Raw genomic sequence first — 21,423 nt, forward strand, 5'->3', positions numbered from 1 at the left:
CAGAGGCAATCTGGGTTTTCTTCAGCCTGCTCTGTAGAGCTGAGAAAATCCCTAGGAATGCTCAAAGCCAGTGTGGATGAAAGACAGCCATGAGGATCTAGACTGTCTTGGAATCAAGGAGCAGCAATGTCATCATCAACACCCATCCTGTGCGTTGCATTCAGGGATACATTAATTGCTCATTCAATAAACACCTGGTTCAAATCCTAATTCCACATCAACCAGATGTGCAGCCCATAGCAAGTCAGACCCTTCTTAAAACTATGTTTATCTCCTATACACATGAGGGGTATATTCAACTTCAGGGCCTAAGGCCTGGATATCATCCAGGTATGTGCCTGAAAATGGGAACTGTGCATGAATCCATGTCTCTTCAGATGCTGGAGCCCCCACCTACATGTATGAGTTTCAATATCGGCCAAGCTTTGTATCAGACATGAGACCCAAGACCGTGAAAGGAGACCATGGGGATGATCTCTTCTCTGTATGGGGAGCCCCATTTTTAAAAGGTAAGGTCTCTCTGTTGGCTTTCCCCTGGTGATCTGAGGCCTGGCTTTGGGTTTTGGCTTTATGGCCTTGAGGAATTTCTCCTTCTAAACTGGCTTTCTGGACTCTCTGTAACAGTACCCAGACTCTCTCCTTCTTCAGTTCATGTGATAGGATTGTGTTACTGTGTCCCCAGCCATAATCATTCTCAGAATCCTGACTTGTGACACCAGAAAAGATCTGATGAATTGTATATAGGCCATGCTTAAGGCAAGGATGCCATGGTTTATTTTCCTTCTGTGAGAACATTGGAACAGGGGAGGAAATTTAAAACTTTTGCTAACCTTAGCAAGACCTATTGAGTTTCTTCCTATCTGGCTATCTATAAATGTAAAATATATCATGTACTTTATATATTTGATTATTTGATATTTAAGAGAAACTTTCACGGAGGTCTTAAACACCTTAATTCTCAGCAGCTGTATGTAACTAGTGATCTTACAGTGCATCACTGTCTCTGTGAGTGCCCAAGCTGCATGACTCCTTAAGCTCTTGGCAGTTCTGATCATTTTCAGAGTCTGTGCAAAGGTGTGAAAATAAGAGAGTGATAACAGCTCTAAAAGTCACCAACCCTGCTAAGCCAGAGATAACTGACTGTTGTTGTCACTTTACCCCAAGAGGAAAGTTCCAGGCAGCTGAACGTGGAAGAGAAGGTAGACAGCTTATGGAATTAAGTCATTTGAACTCAAGTGTGGGCCTGATCAAGCAGGATTTTCTTCCTAAAAGTTAGATTTGGACCCAATAATTATGTGAGAAGGACCAAGACTATTCATTTCACTTATCCAAGTCCTAACCAGGCCCAACCACACTTAGCTTCTGAGATCAGAAGAGATGGGATGTACCAAGGGCACTATGGCCAGACAAAGGACTGTACTTCTTACAGGCTCCCTGTGCTGCCGCTGTGCCTTATAAACCAGGTCTTACATACTTAAAGCATCTTTCTTTGTCCTCCACAGGGAGCATCTCGGAAGAGGAGATCAACCTCAGCAAGACAGTGATGAAATTCTGGGCCAATTTTGCTAGGACTGGGTGAGGTTGGAGATATGGTGTGAAGGCTCACAGCTTTTGGGAATGAGTGTTTTGTAATGCTTGAGTGATCAACCTCTTTTCTCTATGACCACAGCATTCTAACAAGGAGACCCATATTAGTCAGTTTTGTAAGCCTAACTTTATCTGTGAGATAATTCAGTATAAAGGATGGATTGTGAGCCAGGCATTGGAGGCGCATGTCTTTAATCCCAGCTCTCGGGAGGCAGAGGCAGGCAGATATCTGTGAGTTTGAGGCCAGCCTGGTCTACAAGAGCTAGTTCCAGGACAGGCTCCAAAACAATACAGAGAAACCCTGTCTCAAAAACCAAAAAAAAAAAAAAAGGATGGATTGTGAAATTTGGTTCATAGACCAGAGGTTTCAATTCTTGGGCACTTGGCTGTTCACTCTGGTCTTGTGTCAATACAGATCAGTGTGGTAGGAAACAGGGTAGATCAAAGCTCCATATGTACTGTGGACAGATAGAGAATAGACATAAAGGATAGACCCAAGATTCCAATATATACCTCATGGGCATGTTCCCTATGACCAACTTCCTCCAATCAGTGGATGCTCTGAAATTTTCCATCAACTCTCAATAGCACCATCAGATGGGAATTAAGACGAGCACATATGTTTTGGAAGGATTATTTAAGCTCTAAATAATAACCTGTGACCTTCAGAGGCTCATGCCCATTGTACAATTTCAGTATTTCCAACACTAATTAGAATCCAAGTCAATGACTTCCTTAGTCTTTCAGAACCTCTTATTTTTGAGTCTCCATTGCAACAAAACAGTAACATTTCCAAGATACAATGACAGAATCCATACATTCCTATCATACATGGAAGAACAGGAAAGTGGCACCAAGGAATTGTCCCAAAGCAAGTCCAAAATACAAGAGAAAAATCTTAATTGCTGAAGCTCAGTGTCCAGTAGATAATGGGCTTGGGAAACTTCTCCTCTATGGTCTTGATGTCTCCACATCCAGGACCTCTCTGGGACTGGCTGTGCTTAAGGCCTGAACCTTTCCTAGGCAAATGTTCTGGCCCTGCCAGTTCTAATGTACTAGGGTCTCCGTAGCACCACCAACTTCACTCTCACAGTGTCATGCATCATGCTCTCAGTGTTGCTAGCAGGGCCTTCAAATCTTCCACACACTTGCTGGCCTCCCAGATCTTCATTTGAGAGCAGGTAGACGCCTTGATAACTCTGTAATTCTTATATTCTGCTAGTTTACAAAACCAGCACCCCATAGACAATGCTGAAATGCAACTGTGGCCTGAGATTTGGCAGGGCTCCATGAAATGTTAGCTATAGCACCTACCAAGTCTTTGAATATGGGAAAATGAATTCAAGAGAATCAGTTCCTTAGGCCACTTTGTGGGGGGCAGGGATCCCTAGTGTTCTCTTCTCAAAGCAAGTTCTTCAAAAACAATTGTGTAGCCAAAGCCTGTGATGGGCTGATTGGCGACTTTCTAAGTCATTTTTGAAGTAACTCCCCTTTCTTCATATACAAAACAGACCTGATCCAAGGGCACTAATCCCTTGAGCAACAACTATCTTTGTATACAACTTTAAGCATGTTCTTTGTTTGGCAAAACTCCGAATTTCAAGCCTTTATGGTGTGATTTTTGCTCCTAAATCTTAGTGTAAACAGATTGCAATCAGTAGGAAATGCCATTGCCACTGCCTGCATAGTGTGCTCCCTAAATTTCTCCCACTAGTTAAATAGTGCATCAACTCCAAATTCAGCCTCTCAAAAAAATTTCAGTGAATGGACAAAATATAGATAAATTCATTTCCACAAATGAACATGGATGGCTTCCAATACAGTTCCTTATAGAAGACCCATTCCCATGTGAGTGATCGAAAGTTTGACTTTTCTCACCTTTTGCCCATTAGCTCCCACTAGATTATCCTGTAAGCCTTACTAGCTGCATTCTGGGTATTCTGCACACACTCACAAAACATTTCCAAACTCTGTCACAAACCAATTAAAAAGTCTTCTGAACTATATCATCATGTTAATTAGATAATGTCCCGCATCTCAGTAATAATTTCATGTATTAGCTTTCAATCAGTTCAAATGATGGATGTTTATTTTGGGTTCTGAGTTACACTTGAACTTTTTATTTGGGACCTGTGTTGAGGAAGAACATCACAGTAGGGACAAGTTTGTGCAAAAGCTTCGGTCTCTTGACTGGAAGGAAGCTATGAGATAGAAGACTGGGGGGCTGGGTGCTCTTCATGGCCAAGCCTTCAGGGACCTGCTTCCTCCAACCGGGCCCCACTTCCTTAAGTTTTCACTTATGCCCAGCTTGGTATCAGCCTGTATCACATGAGGAAAATTTAATATCCAAACCACAATGTGAATGTTCTTAAAATGAACAGGCTGCCCCGTCAGGAGACGGAGATCTGGTTACTGGTTTCTTGGCAGAGATGAGCCAGGGCATCCTGGCACATTTCCAAACACCATGGGGACAGCACAGCTGATTTGGTGACTTTCTCTTTTTATTCTGTTCACAGGAATCCCAATGGGGAAGGGCTGCCCCACTGGCCACAATATGACCAGAAGGAAGGGTATCTGCAGATTGGAGTCCCAACACAGGCAGCCTATAAGCTGAAAGACAAGGAAGTTGCCTTTTGGACTGAGCTCAGGGCTAAGGAGGTAGCGAAAACACCCACCCAGAGAGACCATGTTGAGCTCTGATCAGGAAGCCAGTGAGGTTTGAGAGCCTGGAGCCATGAAAGGGCTATTCTACAGAGACGTTTGCTTGTTTGCTTGTTTGTTTGCTCTCCAAAACAAGGCTTCTTACTGTTGAGTGTGTAAACTCTTTGAGATATTGTATAAACAATAAGAGGGAGATGTTGGTCTTTGTGCTCTGAGTTTTGTATGTGTGTTTTTTTTTACAACAATATAAATCATAACTGTAAATCAAGCCAGGGTCTGTGTCCTTGAATCAAGATGAATGTATGTGCCTTCCAGAGGGAAGTATGGAGAAAGATCCAGCATCATGAGATGCCACTTCTACAGGCGGTGGATAGATGATTGACCATCCTGAATCATAAAGGAAACAAGCAGACTGTGTGATAGTCGAGATGTTGTCATGCCACTTTTTCCTGGGAAACATGAACAAAGCTATTCACTCCAGATAGGGCAGGAATGACAGATCAAAATAATGATTCCACCAAAGTCTAGCTTACTGGACTAATGAGTTTATTGGCCTTACTTACATGAGTGAGGGGGTTTCTTACCAGTTTACTGAGAAAGAAGCCGCATCACGAAAAAGTCCTACCTGAGCATGGTTTATAACTATGAGGAGTTGCTGAGATGGAATCCCAACCCTAGCCCTCTACCCTATGTTCATGCTAACACACTGTTGGATGACATACAACTTGGACAGAATATTATACAGCCGGGATGGGATGACAAAGGGACGGACTAGACTCTGGTGAGGAACAACTATGAGGAAACATTGACAGCTGAATTTTGTGAGTCTCTTATAGGTAATCACAGCTGTTCTGGTTAAGATGTTACATTTAAAGAGATCTCTGGACACTGGCTCACTAGCTCCCTTTAGATGTAAGATGTTTTGATGAATGTGAGGAGAAGGGCTACACACCACATGCAGCCTTAACAAGAGAGTACAAAACCCCTGAGAATCACAGACTCCAGGAAGAGTCTGCACGTCCTAGGCTTTGCTCTGTGCATGTCTGTCAGGTATTCAGGGTAACAAGACTGGTACACAGAATGTTCCTGCATTTCAGGCACAGAGCACCTCACAGGTCTGTTTTCATGAATAAACAGAATTCTCTACCCACTGGGGAAAGCAAAAAAAAGGGGGGATGGGGGTTGTCACAGCTTTGGTGAAAAAAATATTTCAAATCCAGAAAAGAAGAGCTTTAAAATTCTACTCACCCATAGGTGGGGAGGAACTTGGAGGACTGGTGGGAAGGGAAACTATAATCAGAATATACGGTATGAAAATGATCTCCTTTCAATTAAAGAAAAAGAAAGGAAAGAAGTGGAGGGTGCATCTGTTTTGGAAGCCTGTGCCCTCTGCAGCACACTCTGTTCACATTCATCATTGTATTAAAAATGTCCACAGCTCAGATTCTGACCAGTGCTGGCCATTTCAAAAGTGAAACATGGACCCTCTTATATCTAGAAAAATCTATTTGTTTTCAATTTGGCAGGTGGGCCTTATTGCAGATTGTAACAATCTGTCCCTGGGAACAGATCTAGTTTACTTTTAGAAGTCTAGTGGAGAGAGTGACTGAGGTAACAAGATATTCCTTGTAAGACCTAGTCTAAGACATTTTTCTAGTTTCTTCCTGCACAAAACTGAAGTAAATAAAACATTGCAGAAAAACATCATCTACTCTGGAGTGGTTGTTATGGAGCTTACAACAGTAACTTCTTCCATATGCTACCAGCCATACCTGCAAGGGGAGTATGGGACATCAACTGTGACTCACAATCCTGTTTCCCAGAATATTCTTTGTGCTGTTCACAGCAGGATGAAACCATCAGCACTCAAAGGCATAAAAACTTCCCAGAATTCCTTGGGGAACCTAGAAGCAAAGCATAGAACATGGGAACATCTTCCAGCAAGAAGGCCATTATAGGTTTGGATTCCACACTGGCAGTGGGCAATCCACTGGAGTATAGTCAACCTACCAGTGACCACACCCTCAGGCTGACTCTCCCTGCCCTAGCAATCGGAAACTTTCAAAAGGGTCTGAGCTAGCGGAGGAGGCTCATGATTCCTCCCCTCCACACTAGAACGTTGATGGGTTTGCTCTTGTGCAAGCAGCTACAGTTGTTGTGACTTCTTGAGTGCATTGGTCCTATCATGGAGAAGATACATGGCTTTTCTCGAATTCTCCCTGACCTCTAGTTCTGCAATCCTCCCTCGCCTTCTTCTACAATGATCCCAGAGCTGTTGGAGAAGGTGATGTGGACGTTCTTTGCACCTGTTGCTCTTGAAAAGACCTGTGTTCAGTTCCCAGCAACCACATAGCGAAAAAATAACTGTCATTTTGGCTCTAGAGAATTCATGTCCTCTTCTGGCCTCTACAGGCACTGCAGACACGTGATACACAGAAACACATTCAAGTAAAAAAATCTTACACATGCAAAATAAAATGAGCAACCCTCAAAGAAAAGTACAAATTTAGAAGGCAGTTTGATATTATTTTCATTTATCAGATAATAGTAATAAGTTTACTCTGGGGGCCTCTGAGTTCTCCAATCATGGGTTCTTGGTCATATTTAGAGTAGCAGTTATGAGTTTCCTCCTGTGAAACAGACATTCGTTCTTGGTCAGATTTAGAATAGCAGTTATGAGTTTCCTCCTGTGAAACAGACATTCAATCAAGTTGAAAAGCAGTTGGTAACTCCTGTAACATTTGTGCCACTATCGAATCTATGGGTCGTTATTGTAGTTCACAGGGTTCACAGCTGGGTAAGGTTGTTCATAAATCCACCCACCCCAGCAGCCCACCTACCTCCTTCCTAGTACCATGAAAGCAAGCCAGTAGCAGGGGGAGCTTCCTGCTTAGTACCAAGTTGATTTCCCTAGGCCCTGTGACTAAAGGATGTGGTGTCCTCAGCAGCAGGGCCTTACTGTAAATTTATGTTGGGCTACCAGCCCAGTGGCAAGAGCCTGTACTACCAACTTGAGTGGAGAAATCCCTTATTTGGCATTGGGGTTTTATTTGGTAATTTATTGTTTCTAAGAAGAATGCTATTATCTATGTAGGGCAACTCCAACTAATATACTTTATAACATATATGCAGCTCACAAAATACTCATTTTACTTATTCAAAAATCTCTAGTATTGGGCTGGAGAGATGGCTCAGCCATTAAAGGCTAGGCTCACAACCAAAAATCTCTAGTGTTAATTACCCCTACTCCCAATCCTGTCTCTGCCCTATCCTCTCATCCTTTTCTCCCACTTAATCCCCTCCCATTATTCCCCTTCCCTAACCCATATTAACTGTGTTTGATTATCTCCTCTCCCATTAAGATCTTCCTTCTCTCTCCCACCAATGGGTATTTTTCTAGTTTTCTGAATTCTGTAGGTAGTCCAAGTTAAACTGAGATGTACACCTAAGTGACAACATATGGCATTTGTCTTTCTGGATCTGGGTTACTTCATTCAGAATGATTATTTCCTGCTTCATTTCCCTGAAAATTTCATTTTCTTATAGTTGAATAAAATTCCATTGCATATTGGTACCTCATTTTCATCATCAACTCAAAATTGATGGGCATATAAGCTATTGTGAATAAAGCAACTATGAACATAAATGAGGGTGTGTCTGTGTAGTATAAGATGGAACGTTTTTTGGCTATATAACAAGTAGTTTACCTAAAGGCCACATGGCAGATATGTTGCTAATTTGGGGGGAAACAGTGTGCTGACTGAGGAAGAGGCCTTCAGGGAGGCAGGATGGTGGAATATACGTGGTATGAAAATAGAAGAGGGCACTAGCTGGGAAAATTAGAGAACTAACAAAAATGAAAGGGGTGGGGCAAGAAGTACAGAGTGGGGCAGGACAACACTTCTAAGATGTTCTAACCACACAGCTAAGACTCTAGTGACACATGTAAGAACATGCCATAATGAAGCCCATCATTTCTAAGATGCTCTAACCACACATCTAAGACTCTAGTGGCACATGTAAGAACATGCCATAGTGAAAGCCATCACTTAAAAATGTTCTTTCAAAAGACATTATACACCTTAGAACTCTTAGCAAGAAGCTTGCTTTTTAACAGCTAAAGCATTAGAAATCATGCTGTGTTTCTTAATTTACTTTCACTGGCATGTGTGGAAACCAGAAAAGGTTCAGTCTTCTACCCAAGAAGACTAAACTCACAGATATCTCAGCAGCTAGATGCAGGTTTTACTTTCCCACTTTCTTTCCTGTGGAAAGAAATGCCAGACATTTTAGCAAATGCTTAAGAGTGAACAGATATTTAGATGGAGAGTGATTAGAATACAGAGGGATGGAGTCGGTTCACGTGGGAACAGCTCTTCCCCAAATGTCTGCTGTACAAAGCAGTGTGTTCTCTCATAAAGTGGCATGCAGTAACACATAGGAGCTCTTACCAGGAATATTAAAGGCAATTCAGACACTAAAGGAGACAGGATAGAGTTTAAAGTTGCTTTCAAGTATGAGAACTTAGAACTCTAGGAAATACAGACGCAGGAATGTTAAATGGTAGATACAAATTTTGGAGCTGAGATGTTTGGAGGCCTTGATTTGTTCTAAAATCTCCAATCCTTTTCTGGGGATGTCAGATCCAAGCTTCCCCTGCTTGAAGGCATCTGCCTGCTCTGCTAGTCTCTGCCTTTGGGAGGCCCACAGACCACTGAGGTTTGACTGGCACAGGGACAAACCTTATGTAAGAAGTCCTTGGCTTAGTTTATGGGCCTCTGTTATCTGAGAGTTGGGTAATAACTGTGCCCATAGAGAGTACAGAGTAGGTGGGCGTGGCTTAGCGGTCTCTCCCACAAGACACCCGGAGAGCTCATGGTAGGGGATTTTCTTCGGGTTATTTTATGCAAATTGGCAGAGGGGGCAGGATTTCCGGGGCTGGTGCATAGCTGTGGGGTAAGATCTGCAGCACCAGGCACTTCACTGGACTGCATAGTGAGGTAACTGTCCTTTCATGATGTGGCTCTGAGCTTTCATCCTGACCTTTCTCACTGCTTGTCTGTCTCAGGGTGAGTATGCTCAGATGAAAGTACTAGTTACACATTTGAAAGCCTTTACCTTGGCCCTGGTTTATGGAGATGCATGTGAGCAATGACAAAACAGGCCCAGTTTCTCTGAGGTGTTTGTCTTTTCTGTTTCAAACATCTTAGATACCGGGTGAGGGGGCGGGGCGGGCGGCAAACATCCTGAGACCCTCAACTCCAGATCAGAGGCAGAGGAGGGCATAGATAACCTCCTACCTTCACAGGGGGAAGAGTTAGTTTACCTCCTAGTCTTAGTCTAGGTCTCAGGGAGTATGGAGAAAAGACGAAACAAAGTATTGAAAGCGTAAACAGTAGTGGCAAAACACAGGGGTAAATCCTAGCTCCATGTACTGAGCTGTGTGTTCTTGGGAAAGGTACTACACTTTGTAGTCTCCAGACTTGCCTGTCTCTAAAGGAAAGATGACAACAACATCGTCCTTATTTAACTACATGAAAGTGAAATGAGTGGTTGTGTCCATAGCAGCCCAGGGTGTAGCCTGCTCTAGAGGAGATGTAGAAAGGGAATGATTTAAAATGCAATGTGTTCGTAGATAATTTGACATGTAAAATTATGCCGAGAGCAACAGGCTGTTTGAAAGATGGTTTATTACTGAGGAAAGGGATACACCAATGTGGCGGAACGCAAGGGAGGCACTGGGGTCAGTCAGAAGGTTGAGGCAGAGTGGAAAAGGGTGGTAAAGGTCTTTGTCATGATTTTCCCTAGAAAGAAGAAAGGGAACAGAGAACAGTGGTGTGGGCTTGACTAGGTAAAGGTTATTTCAGGGGGTTCAGGGATGTAAAGGCTGTGCCTGGTTTTCCGGTACCTAGTGACCAAGACAGGTCAGTGGTAACCCAGGGTAGGAGACCCAGATGAGTATGTGCCTACAATGGTTGGACCCCAAGAGTGACAGTTCACCCCAATAAACAGAGCTTCAAATGTCAACTCAACAGGTATAGAAATCACATCCATGGTCAGTACAGGGGTCCAGTGTGGGCCTAGGCAACCATCTGTGCTATTCTGTGGAGAGGGACTGAGGTTTCCAGGGGAATATACTTACCCAGGGCCTTCTGGAATCATGCCCGGCTCTGTCTCTAGCTGCAGAATCTACCATATGCTTCCTCATTAAGGACAGTGGTAGTACTGACATTCCTAGACTTTATCTTCTCTCTGTGTGACATTTTGAGAGGCTGGGAGAAGAGTGTGAAGCAGAATGAGAAAGGGTTCAAATTCAGAGCTGAACATTCCTGCGCTGCTGTTTTCCTTGTCAATGACCACCTCATTTCTGTCTTTGGGAAGTTCATCCAGGATGCTTACAATTCCTGATTCCTCATTTATAATATGGCCTCGACAACCCCTGTCTATCAAGGCTTTGGTGAGAAAAACTGTACAAGATTTGGAAGGTACATCTCTTACATACTAGGTGGTCACTATGCACACATTCCGCAGCACATAGCTGGCAGCTTCTGTAGCTCCATTTATGCCTCCTGTTTCATATGTCCACTTTTCTACTCAGGGCAACCTAGTTTCCACACACCTCAATTGGGTGGCAGATGATTTTGAGTCACACATTTTGAGTTCAGACTTTAACCCCCTTTTCAGAACTTTGGGCAACCTTTCTCCTCTTCTCCCTGGTATCTCTAGTTCTGTGTCCTTCCTTCTCCTGCTATGGTTCTCAATCTCACATTTGCTCTTTCCTGTGTTTAAGCTTTGAATCTTTCCCACTTTTCCACACTGGTCCCCTAAGGTGCATGCATCTATGATGTGTACTCTCACTTTTAGGTGGGTAACTAAGTGCCCATCACTGCCCACTTTCCAGTACTGAAATGCCTCCGATGTCTTTATAATTCTTTCCTAATTATAAAATGGCATTCTAGTATAGATGTCTTGGATTCACACAAAATAGCAATGCTACTACCCATGGACATTTCAACACAAATGCTTGGAAGCAAATGTATCTCAGTAACTGGTGACCTAAAAGCATGAGATTTGTTATTACTAAACCAAGCCATGGACATGCTCAATTATATTTCATTTAAAAGTATTTCTTTTATTTTTTGAAATTATAATTATCACAAAAGATTTCCCTTCCCTTCCCGCCCTGAAACCATACTACATAACTCTCCTTGTCCTTTTTCAAATTCATAGTCTCTGTTTTGTTAATTTTTTCTTATACACACACACACACATTCCTACATACATAAGTACAACTAGATCAGTCTGTATAATATTACTCTTGTGTATGTTTTTAGAGCTGACTATTGATATTTGGTAGCCAATTGATGTGTCTGTCCCTTGGGAAAACTATTTCTCTCATTTTTAGTATTCCATAGTTTCCTGTAGTTCTTTTTGTAGGCTTGAGGCCTCCTGGTTCTCATATTTTATTGTTTGAGAATATCCATACATGCATATAATGCATTTAGTATTGAGGTAGACTCCATTCCCCATCCCTTCTCTTCCAATTTCTCTTCTATTACCATAAACATTTTTCTTCCCAGCCTCATTTACTTCTATAAAAATAGATCCAGTAGGTTCCATTAACTACTATTAGTACGTGCTTGTGTATAGATCATGAGTAGTAGCTTCTTAGGACCCACATTCTAAAGAAACCTGGCTAGTCCTCTCCAATTTCCAATGGTGCCTCAATTAGAAGTGTGACTTTGTGATGCCTTCCTTATCCACACCTGCGTGGTTGAGTGAAGAAGAGAAGACTAGGGTATGGTTTACTGGTTGTTCTGCACATTATGCAGGCACCACCCAGAAGTGGACAGCTGCAGTGTTACAGCCCCTATCTCGGACAACCCTGAAAGATACTGGTGAAAGTAAATCTCCACAGTGGGCAGAACTTTTGGCAGTACACATGGTATTACAGTTTGTTTGGAGGGAGAAATGGCTAGATGTGTGATTGTTCAATGGTTCAATGGATGGTCAGCAACTTGCAAAGAACATGATTGGAAAATTGGTGAGAAAGACTTCTGGGGAAGAAGTATGTGGCTAGGTCTCTCCAAATGGGCAAACATGTGAGGATTCTTGTGTCCCCATGGGAATGCTCAACAAAAGGTGACTTCAGCTGAGCAGGAGTTCAATACTCAAGTGTATTTGATGAGTCATTCTGTGGACAGTCAGCCTCTTTCCTCAGCCATCCCGGTCATTGTCCAATGGGTCCATGATCAAAGTGCCCACGGTGGCAGAGATAAGGGTTAACACATGGGCTCAACAACATGGATTTCCATTTATCAAGGCTAACCTGGATACAGCTGCTTCTGAGTGCCAGATCTGCCACCAACACTGAGCCCCAGATAGAGCACCATTCCTGACGGTTACCAGCCAGCAAATTTGCGGGGATGGGGGGCAGGTTGACTATTCTGGACCTCTTCCTCTGTGGAAAGGACAACACTTTGTCCTTACTGAAATAGGTACTTCCTGTGGTTATGGATTTGCCTTCTCTGAACATAATGCTCCTGTCAAAACCACCATCCATGGAAACCTGTATAAGGACATTGGAAGAAGAAAGGGGTGTATTCATCCTTTGCCTGCTTGCCCTCTCCCTGTCAGCATATCCATTTCTTCACTGGCATTGGAACCTACTTCTTTGGGATTCCAGTATATAAGGAAGATTAGCTGAGACACCCAGCCCCATGGGTCTGAGCAACTAATGGATTCTTGGACTTCCATTCACACCTAGCAATTGTTATATTGCAGACTGTTGTCATTCCAGTAAGATATGGATATGTATAGAAAGAAAGAGATTCTTTACCTAAGTTCTGTGACTCTAGTGAATCTTGACTAATATAGAGGGAGAATCAGGTTTCACCTGAGACAAGCTCTCTGATAGGTTATCTAATTCCAAATGATCAGCCCTAAATACAGGTATATGCAAGCACCACAAAATGATCTCAGTAAGTTGTGTGTGTGTGTGTGTGTCTGTTATGTAACAATAGTAAATAAAGCCAAAGAGATTATTAACTTGAAAGAGAGTGGGGACATGGAAAGATTTGAGGAGAGTGGAGAGTGAGGTGAACAAATTATGTAAATATAGTACCCATGTATGAAATATTCAAAAACCAAAAATTTAAGTTAAACATGTCCTGAATTGGAGATAACCTGTACATTTTTTCTAGAAAGTTTATCTTGATGTTATCAGTAATGGCACCAAATTTCATTTAATTTGCATAGCATGGAACTAATTATTGATAGAGTGACTTACACAAGATTCACTAAAAGACAAGTTCTAGTCTCAGCTTTTAATGTATCAAATCTAGATTCCTCTCTTCTTCTATGCCTATAAATTCTAAGAAAGATGTTTATATGTTGTCTGAATCCAAGAGGGTCTATATGGAGAATTGGAGGGAAAACGTTATATCCTATGAGGGCACCCTGGGAAACTGGTACATTTCAGTGTAATCAAGAGATGTCAGAGGTGGCCATGATCACTGCAGAGTATACTTTGGTCTTTTGAAGGAGGAAGCGATTTGTTCATTTAAGTCCCACAGGTGGTAGAATGCAGACAGTTGTGAAGCTTCAGGGAGATGAGGAAGGATTGTAGGCTGAGCAAGAATGCAGCCTGATGCCCACCCAGTCTTTCTTCCTTTGAATGATCATGCTCAGAGACCCCAAGAAGAATTTTCTAGAACCTTTTATGTTAGTGATCCTTGTCCACTAAATGAAACTTAATCCCTTAGGCAGATATTAGTGTCTTCCCTGACATGGACCTACCTTTCCATGATCATGCATCGTCCATCCTCTCTGACTGTACCTGGTGGTATTTATATGCTATTTGGCCTTCTTAGAAAGGTTCCATGGTTCCATGCCACACTGTCTCTAGTTCTCTTCACTGTTTATTAAAGCTTAATCACCACACTTTTCATCTTTCCTTGTCCCGCTTTCCCTCTACTGAAAGTCACAGTCCCTCCTCCTCGATGACATTATTCAGAAGGTCTCCCTTCTTCCAGATGCTGTGACTCCTTCCTCTTCCAGGTGACAGCCTCTTTATTGCCAGAATGGGGAGAAGTGTGTTTCTCCTTCCTATCCCTCTGAGATCAGCCCCGAAGGCTGGTGGCTAACCTCTGCTCATCCTCTCACCCAGCAAGCAGCACAGTGCTGAGATTCTCATAAGGGAATGCCTCCATGGATTTCTAAGAGAGAAAACTATGTTATGGTTCATTTCCAGCTTTTTCAACAAATTTGACTGGATGCTTTTTATACAACAAATCCAGTCTCCTCCTTCTATCATTCATTTCCCTGTTAGGAAAAAGTTGTCCTTATCCTTATTTCACATGAGATTAAGTGATGTCTTATAGGACTGAGTTGACTCACTCAAGGTCACATGCAAGAAAGTGACAGCCTACCTGGAATCCAGGTCTGACCTTTCTCTTCTAATGTGCCCTCATTTTCTCCATGTTTCACAGGGCACACATCCTCAGCACCAGTGGTGGACACTGTTCATGGCAAAGTCCTGGGGAAGTATGTGAGCTTAGAAGGATTCTCACAGCCTGTGGCTGTCTTCCTGGGAGTTCCCTATGCCAAGCCTCCTCTTGGATCCCTGAGGTTTGCTCCACCACAGCCTGCAGAGTCCTGGAACTTCGTGAAGAATGCCACCTCCTACCCCCCTATGTAAGCTTCTGGGGTGGTCCTCAGTCTCTTTAATTGTAGATGTCTCTCTCAATGTGGTGTAGGAGTGACTCAAAGTAATCTTCTGATTGTCTATACTTTCTTTTTAAATTTTAATCATTTTTATTATTGAAAGTAGATGTTTTTATTCAATATATTCCTATTATGGTTTCCCCTATTCTAATTCCTCTTAGCTGCTCCTCATCTCTTTTTTCCTCTGGATGCACATCCTTTCTGTCTCTTGTTAGAAAACAAACAGATATCTATGGAATAATTGTAAAGTGCAGTAAGATAAAACAGAAACAAGCAATTTGAAATAGGACAAAACAAACAAACATAATAAAAAGAGCCAAAGAAAAGTCTGAGTAACACCTACACATATAGATACAGAGACATATGCTCATACACAGGATTCCAATAAAAACAAAACTGGAAGCTAAAATATGATTTCATTTGAGGAGTAGTATGGAAACCTAATAGAGCAGAAGTTTCTTAAAGTAGATACATATATAAAGGTGATGTAAATGAAATTGCCATGTAACAAGGGAGACAAAGCCCAACTAGACATGTCTCATAACCAAACGAAGACTCCAGTTCCAGGAAGGTCACAGCTATTCAAGATGGTCTCTAAAAGGTCCAATGTGAACTGCAAAGCAACCCAGGCTGTTTGTTGCTCTCCACAAGCTGACAGGGAGGTCTTATTGCTGGAGAACACACCCACAAAACTCAGTGAACATGGGGAAGTTGAGGCTTCACCCCTTCAGACTAGTGTTCCTGGTAGTGGAAGGTACTCTGCACACTCTCAAAGGAGAGACGTAAACACCAATCCAGCTACAAACCCTTCCATACATTGGTGATCTGCCTGCAGAATATTTTGGTACAAAAGTGGCACAAAGCCTGTGAGAGTGACTAAGCAAGATCTGATTTAATTTCAGGTCTGCTCCATAAGATGGAACCCATAACCAACACTGCTTGGGTGGCCAAGAACCAGACACTAGATAGCCCAGAGACTTAAGGTAAAACCGGATACTACAGTTCTGCAAAAGGAATGTAGCAGTAAAATTATTCCTAATGACATTCTGCTGTCCTCATAGATCAGTGCTATTTGCTCAGCCATCATCATCAGAGAGGCTTCCTCCTGTAACAGATGGGAACAAATACAGAGACCCACAGCTAGACAATTTGCAGAGAGTGAGGGACTTTGGAATGCTCAAAGCTAAATGGAAAGTCTCCATAAAAACCCTCCCCTCAGAGCTCAGGGAACTCTGTGGAAGAGGAGGCGGAAAGTAGTGTAAGAGTCAGAGAGGATTGGGGACACCAAGGCAACAAGGCTTTCAGAACACAGATACGAACTGACAGAGACTTTGGCAGCATTAACAGGACTCAACAAGTCTGCACCAGATGGGGTCCTACAGTTGAAAGAGATGGACATCCTCCCCGTCACAGAAGCTATCTCCAATCAATAGCTATTAACAAATGAAAACACAGTCTCAATGAGGAAAGAAACCACTCTTAGGGGTAGGTCCCATGTCCATAGTAGATGGCCAGAAGCAAAAGGACTCAAGGTTCTTTGTCTCATAATGCTTTGTTAGAGCTTTAATTATTTAGTTAGTTTACCTTACAGGAGGACCTATGTGTAGATAGAACCTCAATCAGTGACCTTTGGAGGTTCTTTGACTCATAATGTTTTGTTAGTCATATCTATTTAATTAGTTAGTTTACCTTACAAGAGGATCTATGTGTAAATAAGATCTCAGTCAATGATCTCTGGAGGTTCTCTGTCTCATAGTGTTTTGTTAGAGCTTTTAAAATTTTATTTTAAGCTTATAGGACCTATATATGAATAAGACCTCAATCAATGGCATCTTTTAGAGGGTCTTTGTCTCCTATATGAACTTAACAACATCTTTGGAGGTCCTTTGTCTATACTTTCTCATGACATCCTTATGAACACTGTAGTACCTGAAAGGAATCCCAGTACTGTCACTGTCTTCTGGATCCTCTTATTTAGAAGATTCTTACTGAACCAGATATATTCTAGATTCCCAAACCCCATTAGGAAACAAAAAAAGCCTACTCTGATGGGCACAGCATATAAATTAACAAAGCAATTGTATATCATTATAAAATGTGCTAAATGTTTCATAAATATTTACTATATTTGGCAGGGCAAATACATCCTCATGTTATTAATTCTCCTATCTTGACCCATGGCATTGCTTGCGGACAGAGTACATAAGGGTATACTGAATAAGTGTCTAGTTACTAGGACACAACCTGGGCAATGTCTGGATTGACCTTGTCCATCTATTCAGTAGAGTATAGAAGCCTAAAGGATGCAAGTGGTCCCATAGCCACCTCCAGGGCACCCAAGGTACCTACAAGTGTCAGTTCAGGTATTTCTTCCTTAGCAATGCTTCTGAGGATCTAGTGCCCTGCGTTGCTTTTCTTTTTAAAATATTAGCTCTTTGTATGTTCTTATTGCCAATTAAATAGTATGAACATATTTCAGAAAAGCTCAGGGAAGCAAGGGCATAAATTAAAATTATGTACATTTCGGTAGTTAAACTAGCTGTTCACTTTGATTTATGTCCATTTTTTCTGTTGTATAACTTCAACTTTAAAATGAATCATATATACAATGCCACTCTACACAATTGAATATTAACCGAATGTTCATTAATAGTTATATTTAATTGGATATGTAACGTATTGATCAAGTGTCTTATTTGTGGACATTGAGTTATTTTTTAATCTCAGCATCATAAAGGATGATGTAATAAAAATGTAATAGATAAATCATTACACACAATCAAGAATATCCCAGGACAAATTCTAAGAAGTGACGTTTCTGAGCTAGTGTATCTAAGTAACTTTCATTTAATTTATTTCTAGAAATTCCCAAATATATGAATTTCTCTTTCCATAAAAATCTGAAAAAAATCCAAAAAGTCATTGCCAAATATTAAATGTACTGAAAGAATGATTTTATCTATTGAACAAACACAGTAGCAATCACAATAAGAATGTGACTTGGCATGTCTCTAAATACCAGTGAAGTTGATCCTTTTACCAATTTGGAACGCTGAATTTCTCTTCCTAGTCTGATGACTATTATGCCTCTTGTTCTTGGTGGTCTTAGGAAACTTCCTCAGTTATTGGTGCTGGCTGTACTCTTCCTACCATGTCAGGGGACACCTGTGTCACCCTGTCCTTCTGGTTGAAGGACGTGTAGAAAGAATCAGAGAATGTTTACCTGACTGAGGGAGGTGGACACCCTGCAGGTCACTCTGCAAAGCCTAGAACAGGGAAGCATTCCGTCTAGATGCTGAAGGAACTCTCTTCTCTTAGGGAAGTCCAGCACAGGAGCACATAGTCCCTGAGTCTAGAACATTCCCAGGCTCTGAGACAGGAAGAAGTACCATCTCATTCTCCCTGTTCAGAGTTAGGTGGCGTCTATAGAACCACAGGGCTCCCTTCAGGAGCCACAGAGACTGTCTTAGGCACTGATTCTCCATTAGCAAGCACAAACTCAAGCAGAGCAAGGAAGGTTGGCTCTCAGAGAGCATGTCCAGCTTTGATTTGCTATAACCTGGGTGTTCTCTCTCCTTCCCAGGTGCTCCCAAGACCCAGCGGCAGGACAGATGCTCTCAGCACTCTTAACCAACAGAAAGGAGAGCATTTCTCTCACGTTTTCTGAAGACTGTCTCTATCTGAATATTTACACTCCTGCCGACTTGACCAAGAGCAATAGGCTGCTAGTAAGCATGGGGACCACTGGTCCAGAATTGTGGGTTGCAACATCCGGCTGTTCTGTGCCACTGGAAGGGGATGAGGGAAGCTGCAGGCAGGAGTACTACAGATAAGAACTGAGTCACAGGCACAAAGAAGGCAGCCTTTGGTGGAGGTTGCTGTGCATCTGAGATACACATCTTAATTTTCCAAACCTTCTCACACTAAAAGTAATGTAACTAGTAACAATGCCCAATTTGAATTGTTATGATAAGAAATTGTTCTCCAGAGTAGGTGTAGGATAATTTTCATGAGACTCAAAGCTGAATGTAAAGAGAAAATTGAGCAGTCCATGTGATCCCTTTTAAAAAATATGAATAGATTTGATTTAATTATGTATTCAGTGTAGTCCCAATGCATAGGAGGCTTTGGTAGATATTGTTAGTGTGCAAAGAAAAGAAACTTCTTTGATCTTCAAGAATTTGCAATTTTATAAATATGACAATTAAGAAATGATTCATAATGACAGTCAGACTAACATGTTTCTAATGGTTTATTATAAATAAAACGTAATTTTCTCATTAGATTTGAAGATGTTTTCATAAGAGAAAGATTATTTAATTGGGCTATAAAATAAAATAGCATGCATTTTAAAATGCACAAGTGATTCCTAGGAGGACCATGGGAGTGAGATGTTAAAAAGTGTTTTGGAACTTTAGGGGATGGGCCGCTGATGCAGTCTACGAAGTACTTGAGGGCCTGAGTTTGATCCCAGCACCAAGCAGGAAGCAGGATGTAGTTGTGCATACTGGCAATCTCTGGGCAGGGAAAAAAGATGGGAAGGTCCCTAGAGCCCAGAGGTCACCAGCCCAGCAGAGGTGCTTAGTCCTAAGTCCTGCTGAAGAGACCATGCCTTAGACAATAATGAGGAGGGTACCTAAGACAGGACTTAAGTTTGACCACTGACCTCTGTGTGTTTACATTTGACATAAACATACACCTATATGTTTACACATTTGGACAGACACATACCTCTGCTGCAGAATGCCCTGCCTCCCTCTTATGAGTCTTCCATGCCAAGGACTCAGAAAGAGAAAACAAGCTCCAGAACCTCAGCTCTTTTGAGTCTTTCAGGCCTTTCCAGGATCCTGCTTTTGTCCAGTAGTCCAGCAACACGGCCTGTTATCACATGGAAAGTCTACTGCTCACAGAAGGCTAGGGATCCGTATATTCTCATGCTTTAAGAGCCACTGTGACATCCCAAAGCAAACTCCAGGGCAGGGTTCAGCCATCCTAATTCACCATGGATCATCTTTTTGGTGTTTGCAGTAAGTCAGTGTGGTTCCATTCAGAATAAATTCCCCCACAGAAAAGCTCTAGCAGTTCATTTCCTTTACAAACAAGTTAAATACAAGAGACAAAGTGAGGACAAATCTTCAATGAGCTAAGATAAGCTAGACCATCCCATCTGGTCCTGTCTTGCCAAGAGCACACAACCCCTTGGTATAGATATATTTCAGAAGCACCATATGCCTCTTTGCTGGTCAGAGCATTTATAGAAGTGTCACACCAGTACCCATAGATGTGCAGAGTACCCCTCGTCCCCAGAATTCCTGAGACTGGAACTGTGGTTTAAGTAACTATTCACGTGATCTCCATGCATGGTGAAATTTTGTTCTCTGTTCTTCATTGCTGTCAGGCTGACAGTCATGGTATTTAACATTTAAATCTCTTCAGTCCCTGCTATCAAATTCTGGTGTTTGAAGAAAGGATAGACTACATTAGATAGTTGAAATTTATGAAGACACGGATACTGAATGGATATTTGGAAAAGGTGATTTTCATTTTCCTCTGTCTCCAGTTGTATGGGTAGCCTTGTGAAATCATTTTATCCCTTAGTAATGATGACCTGGTGACCCTGTGGTTCTCAAAATTTTCAACTGTATAGGACTCTCTATGAATACTTAAGGACAGTTCACTTAAGACTTCTGTGGCATGAACACTGTTAACAGTGTATATTTGAGGTGAGAATTTTTCCTGTCTATGAACTGTTACATTCTAGTGCCTGTTCCTTAATGGTGCATGACAAAAATTGCATGCTATTTCATTGCCTTGTAAGAGCTACCCAAATGAGGCAGGAGAGATGGATTCAGCAGTTCATAGCATCTATTGTTCTTCCAGAAGACATGAATTAGGAGCCCAGGACCCATGTCAGAAGGCTCACGAATGCCTGTAACTCCCTCTCTAGGCATCTGAGTTTACTCATATAACCCTGCCCTTTACACATACACACACTCTAGAACAAAATGATCTATAAACAGATGTGTAGTTCCAAACAATTATACAGCGTGAAACAGAAGTCTTAACAGTGAAAATCCTCTTTGTAGTGTGGTCCTGAGTGAGAAAATTAGGATGTTTTCACTCAAAAGGAATGTTGAAATATTCAGGTGAAAAAAGCAAAATTTTGGCTAAAGCATAAAATGCATAGAGATATCCCAGTGCCTTCTACAACATGAGGAGTGCGTCTTCTTTAAGGTACTTTGTGTCATGTAAGGAATTGTATATATCACAAAGCTCCGTGCATTCTGATATAGAAACATGAGCTCTTCATATGATTAGTAATGTGATACACATCATGCATTTTTCTTAAGTCTCAAAACATCTTTCATGTGATCCCTTTTAAAAATATGTATTTATTTGTTGTTTTAGACTTCCGTGCACGGATACAATGTATTTTGTTGCATTCACACC

At 41.8% G+C, this 21,423-nt stretch overlaps 1 protein-coding gene and 1 long non-coding RNA gene across 2 annotated transcripts in view; both read left to right on the forward strand.

The window, feature by feature from the left end:
• Positions 1-4,516, forward strand: part of LOC101831149 (liver carboxylesterase 1) — a 28,538-nt gene extending 24,022 nt beyond the window's left edge. The window contains exons 12-14 of the mRNA XM_005079139.4: positions 378-509; positions 1,503-1,575; positions 4,104-4,516. Of these exons, the coding sequence (XP_005079196.3) occupies positions 378-509; positions 1,503-1,575; positions 4,104-4,287 (389 nt within the window). The 3' untranslated portion in view covers positions 4,288-4,516. The remainder of the gene's footprint in view (positions 1-377; positions 510-1,502; positions 1,576-4,103) is intronic.
• Positions 4,517-9,195: 4,679 nt separating this feature from the next.
• LOC121135916 lies at positions 9,196-19,093 on the forward strand. Its single transcript, XR_005873029.1, has 3 exons — positions 9,196-9,317; positions 14,739-14,943; positions 18,557-19,093. It is a non-coding gene; the product is annotated as an uncharacterized LOC121135916 (long non-coding RNA).
• Positions 19,094-21,423: the final 2,330 nt, after the last annotated feature.

The sequence above is a fragment of the Mesocricetus auratus genome, unplaced genomic scaffold (assembly GCF_017639785.1).
Source record: "Mesocricetus auratus isolate SY011 unplaced genomic scaffold, BCM_Maur_2.0 Super-Scaffold_100045, whole genome shotgun sequence".
Lineage (NCBI taxonomy): Eukaryota > Metazoa > Chordata > Mammalia > Rodentia > Cricetidae > Mesocricetus > Mesocricetus auratus.